At 44.9% G+C, this 19,362-nt stretch overlaps 1 protein-coding gene across 1 annotated transcript in view; it reads left to right on the forward strand.

Annotated features, from left to right (window-relative positions):
• The first annotated feature begins 5,414 nt into the window (after positions 1-5,414).
• The window catches only part of SLC2A13 (solute carrier family 2 member 13), a 263,372-nt gene continuing 249,424 nt past the window's right edge, over positions 5,415-19,362 (forward strand). The window contains exon 1 of the mRNA XM_084877877.1: positions 5,415-6,239. Within this exon, the coding sequence (XP_084734003.1) occupies positions 5,693-6,239 (547 nt within the window). The 5' untranslated portion in view covers positions 5,415-5,692. The remainder of the gene's footprint in view (positions 6,240-19,362) is intronic.

Consider the following 19,362-nt stretch of genomic DNA (forward strand, 5'->3'; position numbering starts at 1 on the left):
CAAAGATCCTGCCCTCATGTGGACACAAGATGGCCACCACAAGATGGCCAGCAGGGGACGGCAGTTGGGAGGCACCAGGCCTGCAAGGGAGGGCAATTGAGAGGGACCAGACCTGCAAGGGAGGGTATTTTGGGTGATCAAGCCTGCAGGGGAAGGCAGTTAGGGGTGACCAGGCCAGCAGAGGAGGGAAGTTGGGGGCAAACAGGCTAGCAGGGGGGCAATTAGACATCAATCAGTCTGGCAGGTCAGTGGTTAGGGGGTGATCAGTCTGACAGGCAGAATAGAGGCAATCAGGAAGGCAGGCAGGTGAGCAGTTGGGAGCCAGCAGTCCTGGATTGTGAAAGGGATGTCCGACTGTCCTAAATGGGGTCCCATATTGGAAAGGGTGTAGGCTGGGCTAAGGGGACCCCCCCCCCCCCAACCTGGTGCATGAATTTTGTGCACTGGGCCTTTAGTATACTTATAATCTTGCTAAATTCATTAATTAGTTCTAGTAACTCTTTTGTATTGTACATTGGATATTTTTTGGAAACTAATGTCATCTGTGAAGAAAGACAGTGTCCAATCTAGATTAATTTTGTTTTATTATTATTTTGTTTCTTACTGTACTTATGAAGACACATTTTGTAAAAATCACAGGAAGGAAGAGGCGAATGCTCCTGCCTACAACATGAAGATTCTATGTCCCTCACTTACTGTTAATCATGAAGGTTGGGTATGAAAGCATGGTCAACATCACTCAAGTGTTACTTAGTGTATTTGAAATATATAAAAATATTCCATGATATACATTGTAAAAATTATGATAGAGAATCTGGAAGGAAATTACAATGTGTTCTTTTGGAAACAGTGAGGTTGGCCACTCTTGCTGAAATAGTTATTTGCATTAAGTTAGTTTAAATGATCTTATTTTTCATTGCAAGTACTACTGGATGTTTGTTAATGACATTAATTTACATGGACAATGAGTTACACAATTGGTATTATCAAATTAAAAGATTTGGTTCTTCTGAGTCAAGAGGATAGTATATGGAGACACAAATTTGTTACTTTATCCAAATAACTTCATTAGCCAATATAAAATATAAGTAAACTGTTTCAGCGGGGTATGTGGCTTAGTTTTAACATGATATATTCACTCAATTTAAAAAAGCAGAGTCATAACATTAATGTGCTTACAACTTCAGACAGAGTCACATAATTGAGTTTACAATTTAGATTCAAAATGCAAAATAAAGCTTACTGGATTGTTGTTAATCCTCACTCGAGGATATGTTTCCATTGATTTTTAGAGAAAGTAGAAGGGTGGGGTGGGGAGGGAAAGAGACAGAAACATTGATGTGAGAAAGACACATTGGTTGCCTCCTGCAAGCACTCAGACCCAGGCAAGGATTGAGCCTGCCCTTGGCCAAAATCGAACCTGAGCTGCTTCAGTCCACTGAGCCAAACCAGTTAGGACTGATGCCATTTTTGAAAGACCAAGCATAGGATTCCTGATGACCTCCCCTGGACATTCAGGTTTATTCAATAATACATTTCTGCAGTATATAAGAATATTTTGAGTGTGGAGTTTCTGTTACTCAGAATTGAAACCATTAAATACTGATACAGTATTATTAACCTTCTTTTACAGAAGAGAGAACTGAGAAAATAAGTAAGTTGTTCAGGGTCGGTCCCATGGTCAAGTAAGGAGTAAAGATATGAACACAAGTCTTTTTGCCTACAATGTCTGGGCTCTCTCCCTACCCCTCCAACTATTTACCTATTTAACAGAACTCTTCACCCATTCTTGTTATTAACACCATGTTCTTCATTTCTCTATTCCTTTTTGCTTGACTTCTTCTCAGAGGAAGACATGTTCCTCTGTCTATCGTTGGCTAGGTTAGCCTCTCCCCTAATGATCTTGCCTCTAGTGATCTTGCTCTTTATCCTCCCTGCCCTCTTTGGGACTTAGCTCTACCAATCAAAAAGGCTCTTGAATTATCAATGTCTTCTTTTCCCTTCAGCATATAAATAAATTCAAGTCATACCTGACACCTGAAATAACCTTCCTTCTTTGTTTTTTTCTTAAGAGAGAGGAAGGGAGAGAAGCATCGATGTGAAAGAGAAACATCGATTAATTGCCTCCTGACCGGGAATCAAACCTGCCACCTTTGGGTGTACGGGATGAAGCTCCAACCAACTGAGTCACAACAGCTGGGGCCATCCTTTCTCTTGTCTGACAACACAGTCAACAGGTCCGATTAGATACAATAAAAGGTTTGCTAGGACTGCAAAGAAGCTTGTTATCTGCCCTTCAGACATGAGGGGAATGTAATATAGAAAATAGAGCTTACTGTAGCCATTTGGCCACCACATGGAAGTTGAGAATGGACCCTAAGTAGCATTAAGCACAGTGGCGAGATGGAGCAAAGTCTTCTCTTGAGGACATGCTGGTATGTTTGAGTCCTATATCCAGCTGTACCTGAAACCAGGGTACTATAAACTTTTCAGAGACAAGAGCCAATAAACCCTCCTTTTTCTGCTATGATTTTTGATTTGGGTTTCACCAGTTTAATCTGGGTGTTCTTTCTTTTGCAATTGAAACAATACAATAAAACCCCCACAACATCTGTATTTTACAGTGTACATATAAATGCATACATATGCATGCATAGAGCAAGTTCTGGAACCATTCATTTCAAAGTAGTAGGCGGGTTCATTTCTAGGGAAATGGGACTGTTATGGTGTAAGAGATAAGTGGGAAGGAATTTTTGTTATTGTTAGACTGCTTTGCAACAAGAAAACATATCTTGTGAAATTAAAAATAAACACCCCACAAACATAAAGTCAACACTCTGCCTCCAACTCCACCATCCCCTCTCAACAACTGCCACAACAGCTTTTATTGGACTAAAGACGAATGTCCTTGCTGGATATTGAGGATCTGTAACAGGGTAGCTAAAATGCTTCTCTCTCTTCTTTCCTTTTTCTACAATGGGCCATTCGTCTTCCGGAGGCTGTAAAGCAAATGTACTTCACACTGGGGCTTTTGAACTCACCTTGCAAGTCAATAACGATGTTTATAATTATTATTTACTGGCAATAGCAATTATATTTCAACATACTTTTATCATGCTTACTCTAGTTAATGAGGAATTGCTGAACCCAATATCCTTTGCAAATAAGAAAACAAGGCAAAAACGAATTCAGTGGTTTGTCAAAAGTTGTGGAATAAAACAGAGGTAGTGATGGGACTCATGTCTTCTGATTCTCAGCTGATGGGCTTTGGGAAATTCCATTTTGTGCTCACGTTGTGGTGAAAAATTGAATTGGGCTCCCTCCATGGGCTGAGAAGAACTCTGTTGAACTCCCGATGCCTTTTTTCTCTGTCATATTTGTTTTCAGACGTAACCTGATTGCAAGTATTTAAATGCCCTGATGACATGGAACAGAGCCGGCTAAGTAGTTTAGTGCTCTGTTACACAGAAGTGGATTTCCGACAAGGGATGCTCCGGAGGCAAGGTGTCCACTACACACTCTAGGAATAAAAGGCAGTTTGTTTCATCTCAACAGGAGAAGAACTGTCAACACTACCAGCTGATCTGATCTGGGGAGCCTTTCTCACCAGAAGCCATGATCAGGCTCATCACCAGGTGGCGCAGTTTTACTACACAGGCCTGGAAAGAGGGGCTCTCACCTGAATCTTTTCAGACTGTCAATATTCAGGCGAGATGTCATTGCTTCAGAGCTAAAAGCTCGCTCTGTTGCACTGATTCTAGAGAATGAGGATTCAGCCTCGCTTTGAAGCCTCACAGTAAGTTTAAAAAGTTAAATCCTCTGAACTCATTAATTTATTTTTTCTTGTTGCTGGAAAGGAAAGTGCTATAGTGTGGGCTATCATCATGACTGATAATCCAAACACTAAAAGCAATTTTGACAAATCCTAATACAACGTTATTAAAACAGGAGCGACAACAGCATTTTAAGAGAAAAAAAGTTTTGGGTTACATGAAAATAGGCCTCAGGCTAAGAAATCCTTGGCTCCAATAAGGGAAATAAAAGCATTGACATTAGGAATACAATCATATAATGCTTTACCTTCTGCCCTCAGCCTGAAGAATGGAAGGAAAACAGAGGCAAAATCATGTTTCTCTTCTGAAGAATGATTTAAGTCACAGGGAGAGGAAACAAATAAACATCAACGAATGGGCAATTAACAGTTTAAAAAACCGGTCCCCCAAATGAACAAAATGCCCTGCAAATGGAGAGCCACAGAGGGGATTCCTCAGGGGAGAAGACAGCCTTCCCTTCCATGAGGTATGTTGGGGGTGGGGGGAGATCAGGGGGGTGAACATTGCTTATTAAATCACAAGTCAGATTCTTGGGTTCACTTTCTACCACTGGGAACTACCTGGTTATACCAGAGTGACAGGTGAATTTTCTTTGACTCATCAGAGAGCCATAGGAGTTATGGGATTCACCTGGGGAGATAGAGGATCTCTGTCCTCAAAGAATCAAGATGTACCATGTGTTTAAAATCACATGATATCATGCATCTAGGGGAAATAATGAACAACATAAACTGATGAACAAAAACAAAAACAAAAAAAGACTCAGAGACAGGGAAGCATTGATCAGATTGTCGGACCTCAGAGGGAAGGTATCCGAGGGTGGAGGTAAGGGGGAGAGATCAACCAAAGGACTTCTATGCATGCATTCTCACCCCAAACCCCTCCCCACGTATGCCCCCACCTCCCCGGAGAGGTGGGGGCATACGTGGGGAGGGGTTTGGGGTGAGAATGGGGGGATGAGGTCAATTATGTGAAACCATAATCAATAAAAAAATAATAAAATAAGCATAAACTGAGGAAGGACAGGCGATGAGAGCAAACACGTTATACAGATGGAAGAACACAGTCCTGAACTGCTCCGCCACAAACTCATTTATGTCACAATATTATAAAGTGAAAGGTACCTGCTATGTGCCACACCAAGATGTTTTTTTTTTGTTTGTTTGTTTGTTTTGTTTTTTCCCCGCGCCCTTTCCAGTCAAGGCCATCCTCCAGGCTGGCAGAGGGAGGCCAAGGTTGTGCTCAGGGGCTCTCTGGCCAGCCTCCCGCCCGGGCAGTCATTGCAGCCAGTCTCTGAGGTGCGGGAGCCTGTTGCCCGGCATTCCCACGTTGGCCTGACTCCCAGCTGCGGCCCCCAGACCAGGGTTCATTCCTTAGAGACGCCAGAGCCCTTCAAGGAAGGAGCCTGGATGCGAGGTCCTCCTGGACCCGGGGGCGGGGTCCGGAGCAGGGAGGGGGAAAGAGGGCGGGGCCCGGAGCTGGGGGGAGCCTGGCCCCGCCCACAAAGGGGGCGGAGCCTCTCCCGGCCTTCGCCCCGCTGGTCCCGGGGCTGCACGTGACCCGCGGCCCCGCCCCCCGCCCGCTCCGCAGCGCCAGCTCGGCAGGCGCGGGGCGTGAGTCTCGGGAGTGAGACCCGCCAGCCTCCAACTCCGCAGCGCCCGGGCGCCGCGGGCAGGGCAGCAACTTTCTCCCCGGAGCGGCGGCGGCGGCGGCGGCTGCTGCCCAGGCATCGGGAGCGGGGACCGGCCGGAGGAAGGCGGCGCTGCTCCCCGCGCTGGCTGTCTAGCCCTCCGAGTCCGCCGGCCCCGCGGAGCCTGGATCCCCGCCTCCCCCGGGCATCCCCGGGCTCCCGCCGCCCTATGTCCCGCAAGGCGAGCGAGAATGTGGAGTACACGCTGCGGAGCCTGAGCAGCCTCAAGGGCGAGCGGCGCCGGAAGCAGCCGGAGGCGGACGCGGCGAGCGCGGCCGGGGAGCGCAGCCTGCTGGCGGCCGCCGAGTCGAGCGGGAGCCTGCAGAGCGCGGGCGGCGGCGGCGGGGACCTGGAGCGCGCGGCGCGGCAGCAGTTCCAGCGGGACGAGACCCCCGCCTTCGTGTACGTGGCGGCGGTGTTCTCGGCGCTGGGCGGCTTCCTGTTCGGCTATGACACCGGCGTGGTGTCGGGGGCCATGCTGCTGCTCAAGCGGCAGCTCAGCCTGGACGCGCTGTGGCAGGAGCTGCTGGTGTCCGGCACGGTGGGGGCGGCCGCCGTCTCGGCGCTGGCCGGCGGCGCCCTCAACGGCGCGTGCGGCCGCCGCGCCTCCATCCTGCTGGCCAGCGCCCTGTGCACGGCCGGCTCCGCCGTGCTGGCCGCGGCGGACAACAAGGAGACCTTGCTCGCCGGCCGCCTGGTCGTGGGGCTCGGCATCGGTGAGTTGGGTGTGTGTGTGTGTGGGGGGGGGGGGTGTGGGGGGGGGTCTGGGGAGGCACCTGGAGGCTCCGGGCGCCCCCGCGCTGGATCCTGGGGTCTCCATTGGGTCTTGCCAGGTCCGAGACGATTCCCTCCACTTCTCTTGCCCCGTCTGTTAATTCTGCCTCAAAGGCTCCCCCGGAAGGTGGAGGTGGGTGCTGGGTGCTGGGTGGGTTGATGCACTCCAGCCCACATAGGATCTCGGCTCTTCCACACACACACACACACACACACACACACACACAACGAATCCGCGTGTCTGTTGCTTCTCTGAGCACCTACAGGAGGACCCTGCTCATCACCAGCCTTTTCCTTGTTCCAGCCCAACCTGATGCTGCCCCACAGCTTAGGAGGGAGGGAGTCTCTGCTCCCCTGCATTGTCTAGCTCTGTGTCTCCGCTGCTGCTAGCGTCTTTCCTTTTCCAGGATTCCAGACTCCGAACCCAAATCAGTCTTAAAGTCCCAGCAAGTTCATTTTAAAGTTAAGTCATTCTGGACTCCGAAACGATTCTTTGCTACCCCCTTCTCTTTTCCTTCTCGAGTCATTTATCTTTAGGTGGAGTATAATGTTTCTCTTCTTGCTTTTATTTATTTTTTTGTATAGCCCTTTGCTTTCATCTTTTCCCCAAATGAATTCTTTGCTCTATTTTTTTCTTCTTCTAACGTTTCCTTTAAATTCATATCCCCCCCATTCTCTTTATTTTTTTGCCTCTCCTGCCTTCCTGTTGGGAACCAAAATGATCTACTAAAGGTCACGTTCCCTTCCTACATCTATTTAGGAGCTTACTCCCTCTGTAGATGAATGCCCAGCAAGACATTTGCAATGTACTTCAAAAGTAAGGGATTAAGGTTCGTTCCCCTGGCATTGATTTTCCACCCTGGCTGCTGCGCAGGAGGCAGTACAGTCGTGGAGTTCTTGGCAGACAGAGGCTATTTGGAACGTGGTCAGTGTTATTAGAAAGCACTTTTGAGGGAAGGTGGGGGGTTGAGACTTCAGTCTCACTGGTCGTGTTTCTAAGACACACCGCTGATGCTTTTCAGATGTTGCCATTTCATAATTCAGGATTTTTTTTTGTTTCCTTTGGGCTGCGTTTGATGTGTTTCTTCCCCGTGGCTGGGCTTGATGAAAGCCCTTTCAACCTGGGGCTCCTGACGCTCTGCCCATTCACCGCTTGTTTGACGTTTATGCTTTTCATCCCTTCTCTGTGGGCTCTGAGGGGGAGCCAGCCCCATGTAGACAACTCCGCATGAGCTGCGAGCCTGAACCCCGGTTCCCTGCACTTTGTGTCCCAAAGCTGTCATTACTGATGCCCCCCACCCCCCCTCTAGTTTGTTTCTTGTTGATTAGTGAAGCAAGGCTCTCAGTAAAATGTGAAGTTGGCACATTGAAGCCCCATATGATCCAAGTGCAGCTGAAGGGAAACCTCTTTCTTTTATAGGAACCACCTGTGTCTTCACCAGATAACCGGGCATTGAAGTCAAATGATCAGGATTCTTTTTCTCAGCATTCTCTGTTTGGGACACCCACATCATCTTTTTGTTTGTTTCTTCTGGCATAGAAATAACAATTTGAGGTAGCAAGATTTCTCCAGTGAGACTGACTCTTATTTGTGATTTTGAGCTTGAGTCATGTTTTGCAGAGATCTCTCAATGAAGCTTCCTAGTGCTTAGCTATGGCAAGTACTGGGTATTTGGATATTATGTTGACTCTTGTATCTGAGCAGAGGTAGATAAGAGCAGGTGTCCCGCCAGCAGGGCTCAGTGGCTGAGTATGGACCCATGAATCGGGAGGTCACTGTTCCATTCCTGGTCAGGGCATATGCCCGGGTTGGGGCTTGTTCCTTAGTGTGGGGCATGCAGGAGACAGCGATCAGTGATTCTCTCTCATCTTTGATGTTTCTGTCTCTTCCTCTCTGAAATCAATAAAGGTATATTAAAAAGAAGAGCAGATAGTCAGTAATTAGATGTTTGCCATGCCCTTTGGATAGGCCATAAAAAGTTATCTCTGGCAATACCTCTTACCATGGGCGTGGACCCCGGTTTAATTTCTTTAAGGGAGAGGTAATCTTTCTCTTGAGCCCTCAGGATCTCAATTGCCTTCAGCGCAAAATAATCGTGTGCCGAAGTGGTTCATCTTGAGGAGACTGTTATGAACCCCTTCAACACAATTTGCTCCCCAAAAATGTACTTAAAAATTGTATTTTACAGGGTAATCTTACTGTTTATGTCCTTTACAATGACATATTGTTTAAGAATTTTATACTTGTAATGAAAGTTTTTAGGTGTGGTTGGGTACACCAGGATCGAAGGAATTTGAGTGCAGTTTTCCTTTATTTGATTGTTATTTGGGATCTTGTATCTGTGATGCCTAACACACACAATAAGTTGTCAAGAAAGGGCAAGTTACAAGTACTTAGTCCTGTTATCACATAACCCAAAAAGCAAGCACTTTGGCCTTTTCTCCATGGTTTTCGCATTTACTTTATTCTCCTTTTAAACATGATATAGTGTAGGGAACGTCAGGAAGTCCCTAAATGTATATATTCGCCAATATTCAAAACCTTTACTGAGAATCGACATATTTCTATATACAGCACTGGTTTGTTGTATTACTTTTATTTATTTTTTATTAAATATATTTTATTGATTTTTTACAGATAGGAAGAGAGGGATAGAGAGTTAGAAACATCAATGTGATGAGAGAGAATCATCCATCAGCTGCCTCTTGCACACCCCCTACTGGGGTTGTGCCCTCAACCAAGGTATATGCCCTTGACCAGAATCAAAACTGGGATCTTTCAGTCTGCAGGCCGACGCTCTTATCTACTGAGCCAAACCTGTCTCAGCTGAATTACTTTTAAATTTACATCAGTTTCTTCTGTCAGTCTCTGTTCCAGGGCTCCCTCTACTGGAACACAATTTGTAGATGCATATTGCATCTTGTAATTAGTATGGTATTGCCTGTTGAGTAATTCTTTTAGATATCTCACATTTTCTTTCCCAAATGGCACTTTGAATTCTTATTCTTTAATGCAAAGCAAATGTAAACACTTGTTTTATCAAAAACATCATGCAGTTATGCATTAATGTAAAAAAAGAAATTCAAGATAAGCATAACTAGAATCAGCGAGATTTTTAAATAATAAACTAATGCTTTCTTTTTTGCAGTCAAGTTTTTTTTTTTTTTTTGTTTTGTTTTGTTTTGTTTTTTTTTTTTTTTTTTTAATCCTCCTTCCCTCAATTTCTTTCTTTCATTTTCAACTTCTTTTAAAGCAAGATTTCTGTATTGGATTTGTGGTGGAATGAAACTGACGTGCAAAGTAAAACTTCACTTGATTTCCTTTATTATCTTGTTTCATACCAATTAGCAGTTTACGTACACTACTCTCCCCCCTTTCCTTTCTGGTGGCTTGACATTGCAGAATCATAATGAGGATTATGACCTACTTGTTGTTTGTCTAACAGGGGTCCTCAAACTTTTTAAAGTGGGGGCCAGATCACGGTCCCTCAGAGAGCTGGAGGGCCGGACTATATGAACTACTAATTCCTACTGTAACACCTCGGCTGTGCTCACTGCCCAAAAAACCTGGCGGGCAGGATCAGACTCCCCTGGGGGCTGCATGTGGCCCGCGGGCCGTAGTTTGAAGACCCCTGGAATTGCAACACCCTCCTGGAGTGAGCTGTCAGTGAAATGACGGAAGTCTGTTCACGTGAATTCTATGAAGTTATTCCTGTGACTTCTGTATAAAACACTTCTTTTTCATCCACTCACCTTTCCCTCTTCTGTATGTTAAGCCCTAAGTAAGAACACAGTCTAAGATGAATGATTTCACACGGAGTCCTTGGCTTTGGCACCTCTAATGATGTAGAACCTGCTGGTAGACTTCAAATAGCAAGCAGTCTTGGTATTTTACAAAAAAAAAAAAAAAAAAAAAAAAAGCACATGAGATACTTTCCTTTTCTCCTCATCCAACTTGAATTGCTTTATACATCTATCCTATCTACAACGCTTCATTCCTTTTCATTTATTTGTTATTTATTTTTCGTTGTTGACCGTGGTACAGATGTTCCCCATTTTCCCCCTTTTTGGGCCCCTTCACCCAAACCTTGCCTCATCCAAGGCCTTCCCCACACTGTTGTCCATGGGTTATGTATATCTGCATATATATTTTTGGCTAATCTCTTCCTGACCCCTCCATCCCACTGAGATCTGTTATTATGTTCCACGTACCTATGCCTGTGGACCTATTTTATCAGTTAATTTTGTTCATTAGATTCCAAATATAAGTGAGATCATGTGATATTTGTCTTTCTCTAACTGGCTTTTTTTGCTTAACATAATAGTCTCCAGGTCCATCCATGTTGTTGCAAAGGCTAAGAAGTCCTTTTTTACAGCCGCATAGTATTCCACTGCGTAAATGTACCACAGCTTTTTAATCCACTCATCTGCTGATGGGCACTTGGTCTATTTCCAGATCTTAGCTATTGTAAGGAATACTGCTATGAGCATACAGGTGCATATATTTTTTTCTGATGGGTATTTCTGGATTCTTAGGATATAGTTCCAGAAGTGGGATTCTTTTCATTTCTTTACCTCTTCCGCATCTCCCCGTTTTTTTTCTTTTTTCTTTTTTTTCCTTGGACCTTCAGAGTCAATAGTAGCAACACTTCTAAAAAGAAAACTTCCATAGTGATGAGAAGAACCTGTTCTCAGCAGAAAACCTCAAAAACCCCTTTTCCACATTTAAAATGTAATTTCCTTGAATGTAGAGAGAGAGAGAAATAGCCAAGTTTTGTAGCTATTCTAAACTGGGAGTACTGCATGCTTTATACTTGGCATTTGTTAAATATTAGAGGCCCAAGGCATGAAACTCTGTAAGGGGCTTGGCCATCACAACCATGGTGGCTTGCCTCGGCCCTCCTAGCAGCCCCACCCAGCTTTGTCAGGAAGGCCGTTCGGCTGTCCGGTCTAATTAGCATATTCTTTTTTTATAGAAGACTAGCACCACTGTTTGGAATGTTGTGACCTGGAGTACATGTCACAGGGAGGCTGAGCAGGGTCAGGGGATCACCAGTGCCACCAGGATGGGGGCATTGGCTTTCTTCTTTCTCTGACTTCACCTCCCTGTGTTGCCTCGGGCGAAATCTCAGCAGTCACTCCGAGGAAGAATGCGAATTGACAATGGAATTAGTTGCCCGTGCCCTGGAAAAGATAATGTCTAACATTTGCTCGTTCCTACTCTGTGTCAGGCACTCTTCTAAACATTTTGCCTCTGTTTACATAATCTTCCTAATAAATAACCCAGTGACATAACACTATTCCTTTTGAGATGAAGATATTTAGCAGAAAGTTGAAGTCACTTTCTCTCGGTCACAAAGCATCTGGTGGAGCCTGATTTGCCAGGAGAGGTCTGGCTTCATAGTCAGTCCATGATCCTCTGCACAGTGACACTGACTCTGGTCCCTGAAGCTACCAGCATCTGCGATGTGGAGGTGGATTTTAAAATACAGACTTTGCAAAGAAGCCGTAGCATACCAAGGAGTGACTGTGAGGAAAGCAGAGCTGATTAGAACACTCTTTGCTAAGAGCTTGTGAACAGGGATGCCCATTCTCAGGGCAGCTGTGTTGCACACCTTGTGGGGGCGGATCCATTCACATTGCATTTACCTTGGAGGGGGTGGATTCCCATGGAATAGAGTGGGGCCTCCTGGAATTAGACAACACAGACACTGGCCATGATGTAGCAACTAAACTAAATACATTTTTTAAAAAAGCTGTTTCTGCTTTTCCTTTCTGTCATGATGTTCTGTCTGCGTGGAATGTGCATTTCCGTAACATTCTCTCTATCCATCCCTCAGTCATGTACTGAGTGATGGCTTTGTTGGGAGCTGGAGAGACAGGATAAAAATAGTCCCTGGTCTCAAAAGACCTCCGTCTGCTGGGAAAGACAACCACGGGTTGTCAATCCTGCCAGAGAACCGTCGGAGGATGTTTACTCCTCCCTCCAGGCCTTGCTTTATCAGGAAAGCTTTCTCAATGGGCTGCTGCTGGATGCTGGCACCGTCTCTGAACCACACACTCATTTAACTGCATTGTGTGTTGCAGTGGATCCTTTTGGCCATGACTCACCTCCCTGGTAGACCAGGAGTTGACAGGGTTACCTAATTGGGTGCTACAGTTAAGCCTTGTTTGTTGAATGTCTCCCATCTCGAACAGTTCGTTTCTCTATCTAGCGGTTCACCAAAAAAACTTCTGTTGTGGAACCAAACTTTGATGTTGACAATCCTTTCAAGCTGATACCTCAGTATGGCAAAAAGGGTCTCTTAGGCAACAAAGGAGAGAATGCTTTCGTTGCTGGCACAATGTTAAAACATAAGGAGGCCATCAAAAATGCTCATGCTCTAAGAGTGTGAAAGAAACTGATCACAGTTGAAGAAGTAGAAAACCGGTTGTTGATTTGGATAAAAGCAGTTAGCCAGGGTCAGCCATTTTGGAGGCATTGGTACAGGAACAAGCAAAGATGCTGCATGCTGACCTGAATGACACCCTGGACCAAATGCTGAAAATGACACATTTAAGACTAATAGGGTGGTGGTTCAAAAAATTTAAGAAAAGAAGTGTTTATGCATTAAACAGTATGTTAGATGCGCTGTATGAAAGGTTAAAATAGGAATCATTTGAGGGTCTGGAACGAATTAATTCAATTTACATTATTTATAATGGGGAAAAAAGACTCGGTTTTCAGACAAATTGATTTTCAAACAGCCTTCTGTAATAAATTAAGTTTGAGAACCGAGGTTCCACTGTAATATTATTTTTGTCCTCTCATTGTATTTACTACCCTACAAGCTACATTAATAAAAGAGAAACATGCAAATTGACCATTGTTCCACTACTCCCACCAGCTAATCAGGAGTGATTTATGCAGATTAACCCAACAGAGATGGTGGCAGCTTGGAGCTGGATCTGGAGCAAGCAGGAGGCTTGGGTTACCCCTTGCGATGGAGGAAGCCAAGCTTCCTGACCTCTCTGCCTTTGCTTAAGAAGGGGCTGAGGGCCTGGGTCACTGGGGGTGTGGCCAGCCTGCAAATAGCCATCAGCTCCTCACCCATGCTGGCCAGGCACCCCAGTGGGGATCCCCACCCTGAAGGGGGTGTGGCCAGTCTGAAAATAGCCTTCAGCCCCTCACCCAGGCAGGCCACACCCCCATGGAGTAAGAGTCACTGCTGGGGGTATGACCAGCCTGAAAACTACCTTTACCCCCTCACCCAGGCTGGCCAGGCACCTCAGTGGGAACCCCCACCCTGAAGGGGATGTGGCCAGCTTGAAAATAGCCCTCTCCCAACTGGCCACGCCCCCCCACAAGGACCCTCACCCCATGGGGGCCTGGCCGGCCTGCAAAGCAACACAGGCCCCTCACCCAGGTTGCCCCATGCCCCAAAGGAACCCCCACCCTGATTTGGGACACCCTTCAGGGCAAACCAGCCAGCTCCCACCCATGCACCAAGCCTCTATACTAATAAACGGGTAATATGCTAATGAGACTGGGAGACCTTCCAGGAGACCTTCTGGGCATTATTCTGGACAAAGCCATGGTGGCGGTGCTGAGGTAGAGCCAGTTAGAGGCCAAGAGGGAAGGGCAGTTGTGGGTGATCATGCCAATGGGGGAAGTAGGTGGGGGCAAGCACGCTGGCACCGGGGGCATTTGGATCAGGCTGGAGGGGCTGCTATTGATATTTGGGGCCAAGCAGGCAAGTGGCATGGGAGGCAAGTGGCATGGGGCAATTAGAAGCTAGCAGGCTGGCAGGCAGAGTGGTTAGGGGAAATCAGGTAAGCAGGTGAGCAGTTAGGAGCCAGCAGTTCCAGATTGCAAGAGGAATGTCCGACTGCCAGTTTAGGCCCGATCCCTGTAAACTGGCAGTAGGACATCCTTGAAGGGGTCCCAGATTGAAGAGGGCGCAGGCCAGGCTGAGGGATACACACCCTCCCTCCCCACACCAATTTCGTGCACCAGACCACAAGTTTATATATAAGCTCTTAAATATGTCGCAAACTAAAGAACACATAAAAACAGTACTCGGGAAACCATTGCTATAGTTGAACACATGAAACCTCGGATACACAGCTAATTCAGAAAGAGGAATGCTTGGTGGTGATGCTTGAGGCCTCTGGATCTGGGCTGCCTGGGCTCCCGCCCTGGCTGGCCACTTAGGACCCTGGTGACTGTGTCAAGTCTTGTATTTCAGTTTCCTCATCTGTGGAATAGAGACAATACCTGCCTCACAGGGTAGTCATGAGGATTAAGTAAGTTAAAACATTGGTAAAGTTCTTTTACAGTGCCTTCACAGGAAAGCTGTGTAACCTTTGGCAAATTACCATTGTGTGCCTCAGTCTCTGCGGCTCTAGAGTGAGTGTTATGACAGCACTTAGGAAAGAAGCCTGTTGTAGAAATTAAATGAGCTGATGCATGTAAACATGCCTGGCTAGCAATAAACGGTAGCTCATGTTATCAGGCTCAGCTGTCTCAGTCACGGCCTAACACCTTTTAACAATCCAGGGAAATAAAACTATTATGAGTGTAATACTTAAACTAGTAACAGGTGAGTAAAAATTGGTCAGACTTGAAAGACAGAATGAGTAATTTAAAAGCATGGCAGGGCTCTGTCTTTCAAGTGTTCAGTTTCTACTATGGAAAATTATCTTCCAGCCAGACAGGTAGAGTTTTGAGCCCTGTCTTGAAGGAAGGTATAAACATAGGTTGTCTGAGAGAAGGGTACTTTTCTAGTGAGGCAAGAGGAGGGAGATAAATGCAGAGCACTGAGGAGAACAAGCAGTTTTCTGGGCCGTGTGAAGGGGTTGGAGAAAGGAGTAAACATGTGAATCTCTTTGTTGGATATAATCTCTGCTGGTGGTCAGGCACCGGTTGGACCTGTGGTATTAGGTCTGTCTTGTCATATTTCACATGCCTATTTATAGACCAAAGAGTTAGTTCCCTTTGTAAAAGATATATCTGCCTCTTAAGAGGCAAAGAATGAATAATGTTCATAAAAGCTTGACAGTAATGGCTTTGGGATAAAAAAAACATTAATAATGGAAGCTTTTACGTGAAACCCCATTATCATGTTTTTGGATTTAGTTAGGACCCCCATGTCAGGAACTCATTCCATACAACAGAGAGAGGACACTGGAAACTAAAACTGTGTGCCTAGTATTCAAGGACTAAACATTCACTATTGAATATTTGGTTGGTAAGTGCTTATAGTTTTGAAAGAAAATTATATAGTGACTCCAGCACATGTAACGATGGATTTCAAAGATTCCTGAAATGTAGGCATTATTAGTTAATATCAGGGAAAATTTGAAGCAGTTATGGCGATGTCTAATCCAACATTTGCTCTACATTCACCAGGAAATGGGTCTCCAGAGCTCTATTTTTGGGTGGACAGGCACTGTCGGGGTAATGCAGCCATCTGGTTTGGTCGGTGAGACAGCATGTGTCTCAGGACTATCTCGGAGGTCACGCAGGGCCCACAGGCCTTCTGCCCACCTGGCAGTGAAGTTACTGAAATGAAAACAAGCAGAAGACACACAAAAAAACTGGTGAAGTCCTTTGTCATGTGTCTTGAAAGCGAGCTTGTTGGGAATTCTTATTTTTGTTACATTCACTTCTATCCTGTATTGGGGAAATACTTAGAAATTTTCGGCACTTACAGTTTCTTCTTCTACTTGTTAGTCTTTTAAAAATGATTTCTGACGTTAAAATTCATCCAGTATTTTAATCGGTACTACAAATTATATGTATACCGATTAAATGATTGAAAAAATTTTAACCAGTACTACAAATCTAGAGTTGTAACAGTCATTTTTCATTGAATGCTTTCTTTTTTTTACACTCATTTTTTTAGAGACAGGACTGAGAGAAACATCGATTAGTTGTTCCACTTACACATTTATTGGTTGGCTTCTTGTTTGTGCCCTGCCATAAGCTCTAACTTGAAACCTTGGCACATCAGGACAATTCTCAAACCCACTGAGCTACCTGACAAGGGCCTCCTTAAATACTTTTCTTTGTCCTGTGAATCTGGTCTCTAAATATATCTAGAATCTAGTTCTCATCACTTCCACTTCTGTCACCCAGATCCAAAATACCATCTCTCTCTTGGAGTGCTGTAAGTTTCCTGGCTGTTCACTTTGCCTTCTTCTTTACTTTCTTTAAAAATAAATAAATAAATAAATAAATAAATAAATAAATAAACAAACAAACACACACACACACACACATTCAGAGAGGAAGGGTTGGGGGGAGGGGGGAGAAGAAACATCAATGATGAGAGAGAATCATTGATCAGCTGCCTCCTGCACTGGGGATTGAGCCTGCAACCTGGGCATGTGCCCTGACCAGGAATTGAACCATCTGGTTCATAGGTCAATGCTCAACCACTGAGCCACACCAGTCCAGCCACTTTGCCTTTTTCTTGACGCCTCTGCTGCCCTCTTTCCACTTGACAGCTGGGATGATTCTTGTAAAATACGGAGCAGATCTGCCATTTCAGCGCTCCTCAAAGTGCTGCCCTCGGTAGCTCCCATCTTGCTCAGAGTAACAGCCAGGGGCCTGCAGGGCTGCAGTGTTCATATCCATCCTCCTCCTTCCACATTGCTTCCACATTGTTTCACTCCTGCTCCAGCGCCCTGGTCTCTAAGAACACACAGTCCATCCTTCCAGGCCTTTCGGTTTGATTGCACTGCTGGAAAGCCCTCCTCAGGCATCCACATAATCACTTCACCTTCATGTTTCATAAATATGTCCTCTTAATGAGTTCCTCCTCTATCAATCTGACATTGCAGCCCCCACCATTGGTGCTCCCTGCTCTTTACTTTTTTTTTTTTTTTAATATATATTTTATTGATTTTTTTTTTTTACAGAGATGAAGAGAGAGGGATAGTTAGAAACATCAATGAGAGAGAATCATCCATCAGCTGCCTCTTGCACACCCCCTACTGGGGATGTGCCCGCAACCAAGGTACATGCCCTTGACCGGAATCGAACCTGGGACCTTTCAGTCCGCAGGAAGATGCTCTATCTACTGAGCCAAACCGGTTTTGGCTATTTTTTTTTTTTTTTGAGCTGAGATTGGGTTATCTATGCATTGGGGATGTCTTAGGAAAATGGCTGTGGATAATTAAATACCTCTTGGGTTGCTTCTGACTCAAGTCTGTCATTTCAAAGGGTTTAAAGTAATTGGGAAAAATGGATATTTTTAAGTTTAAGACATTTAAGTCTAACGTTTCTCAATACCTGGGACAAAAGCAGATCTTTTCATCAGTCTTACAGGTCTAAAAAATAGAATTTGATTGCATGAAGGATGACTAGACTCTCAAGATGAACTTAGAGTAACTACAGTTGACCTTTGAATAACATGGGTTTGAACTGTGTTTATATGTGGATTTATTTCAATGCCTGTACAGTCATTTCTCTGTGGATCAAAAACAATAGTTTTGATCCCCGGTTAGGAATCTGCAGAGGCAGAGGACCAACTGCATACACTGTTCTACATTATTTTGTATCAGGGACTTGAGCATCCAAAGATTTTGATATCTGGGGGTCCTGGAACCAGTCCTCTGCAGATACTTAAAGTTTTGGGGGACTCAAAAATTAATATGGATTTTCAGTTATGCATGGGTTGGTGCCCCTCATGACCTTATTCAATGATCAACTGTGTGTTGACACACGATGATAGGATCAGACTTCTCATGTGGTAGTACATCTCCTCCTCCCCTCTCCCCACAAGTACCCAATGCTGTAAATGCTCTAATGTCTCCACTGTTCCTGGCAGGGAGAGGGATTATGGTTAAAGTAGTTGCATTTTCTAGTTGAACATGAATTAAAGTGAAATAGGAGTGAGGGTGAGGGTTGGAGAGTCATATTTCACTCAGACTATAAAGAGGCCTGATCAGTTTTCCCTGACCTTCACATCGTCTCTCTCTGATGTTTCCAAAATTCAGTGAATCTTTCTTCTGGAGAATGCTGGATATGGAATTTGAAATTATTTCTTCTTCTTCTTCTTCTTCTTCTTCTTCTTCTTCTTCTTCCTCTTCCTCTTCCTCTTCCTCTTCCTCTTCCTCTTCCTCTTCCTCTTCCTCTTCCTCTTTCTTCTCTTCTTCCTCCTTCTCCTACTTCCTCCTCTTCCTCTCCTTCCTCCTCTTTCCCTTCTTCTTCCTCTCTTCCTCCTCCTCCTTCTCCTCCTCCTTTCCCTTTTCCTCCTCCTCCTCTTCCTCCTCCTCTTCCTTTTCCTTTTCCTTTTCCTCTTCTTCATTCATTTCCTCTTCCACTTCCTCTTCCTCCTCCTCACTTTATATTTTTCCATTGATTTTTAGGGAGAGTGGAAGAGACAGGGAAAGACAGAGAGAAACATCAATGTGAGAAAAACACATTGGTTGCCTCCAGCATGAGCCCTGACCAGGGTCTGGGTCAGGAGGAGTCTACAGCCAAGGTTTGTGCCCTTAACCAGAATCAAATCCGGATCCCTTGGTCCACAGGCCTATGCTCATGCTATTGACCCACACTGGCTAGGATTCTTGTTTTCTTCTTGGTGCTAAATCCGTATTTCAGATTATGTATAATAATGGGCTTTATTAAGTAGGTACTAAGCATTGGTCCAGGCACAAAATATTTTGCGATTAAAAAATAAATAGAGGGACCGGTTTGGCTCAGTGGATAGAGCATTGGCCTGCGGACTGAAGGGTCCCGGGTTCGATTCCGGTCAAGGGCATGTACCTTGGTTGCGGGCACATCCCCAGTAGGGGGTGTGCAGGAGGCAGCTGATCGATGATTCTCTCTCATCGATGTTTCTGACTCTCTGTCCCTCTCTCTTCCTCTCTGTGAAAGATTAATGGAGTATGTTTTTTTTTTAAAATAAATAAATAAATAAATAAATAAAAAATAAATAGAAGACATACTTTATTTTCCATATGTACCTGGTTATAAATATAGGGGACAAAACATGGGTAAATGTGTTACGATGTGACAAATGTTAAGAGATGATATTAAATGTAAAGAATTTAAAAAATAAGTATCATGATCTT

The sequence above is a fragment of the Pipistrellus hanaki genome (genome assembly GCF_964339955.1).
Source record: "Pipistrellus hanaki genome assembly, chromosome: 3".
Lineage (NCBI taxonomy): Eukaryota > Metazoa > Chordata > Mammalia > Chiroptera > Vespertilionidae > Pipistrellus > Pipistrellus hanaki.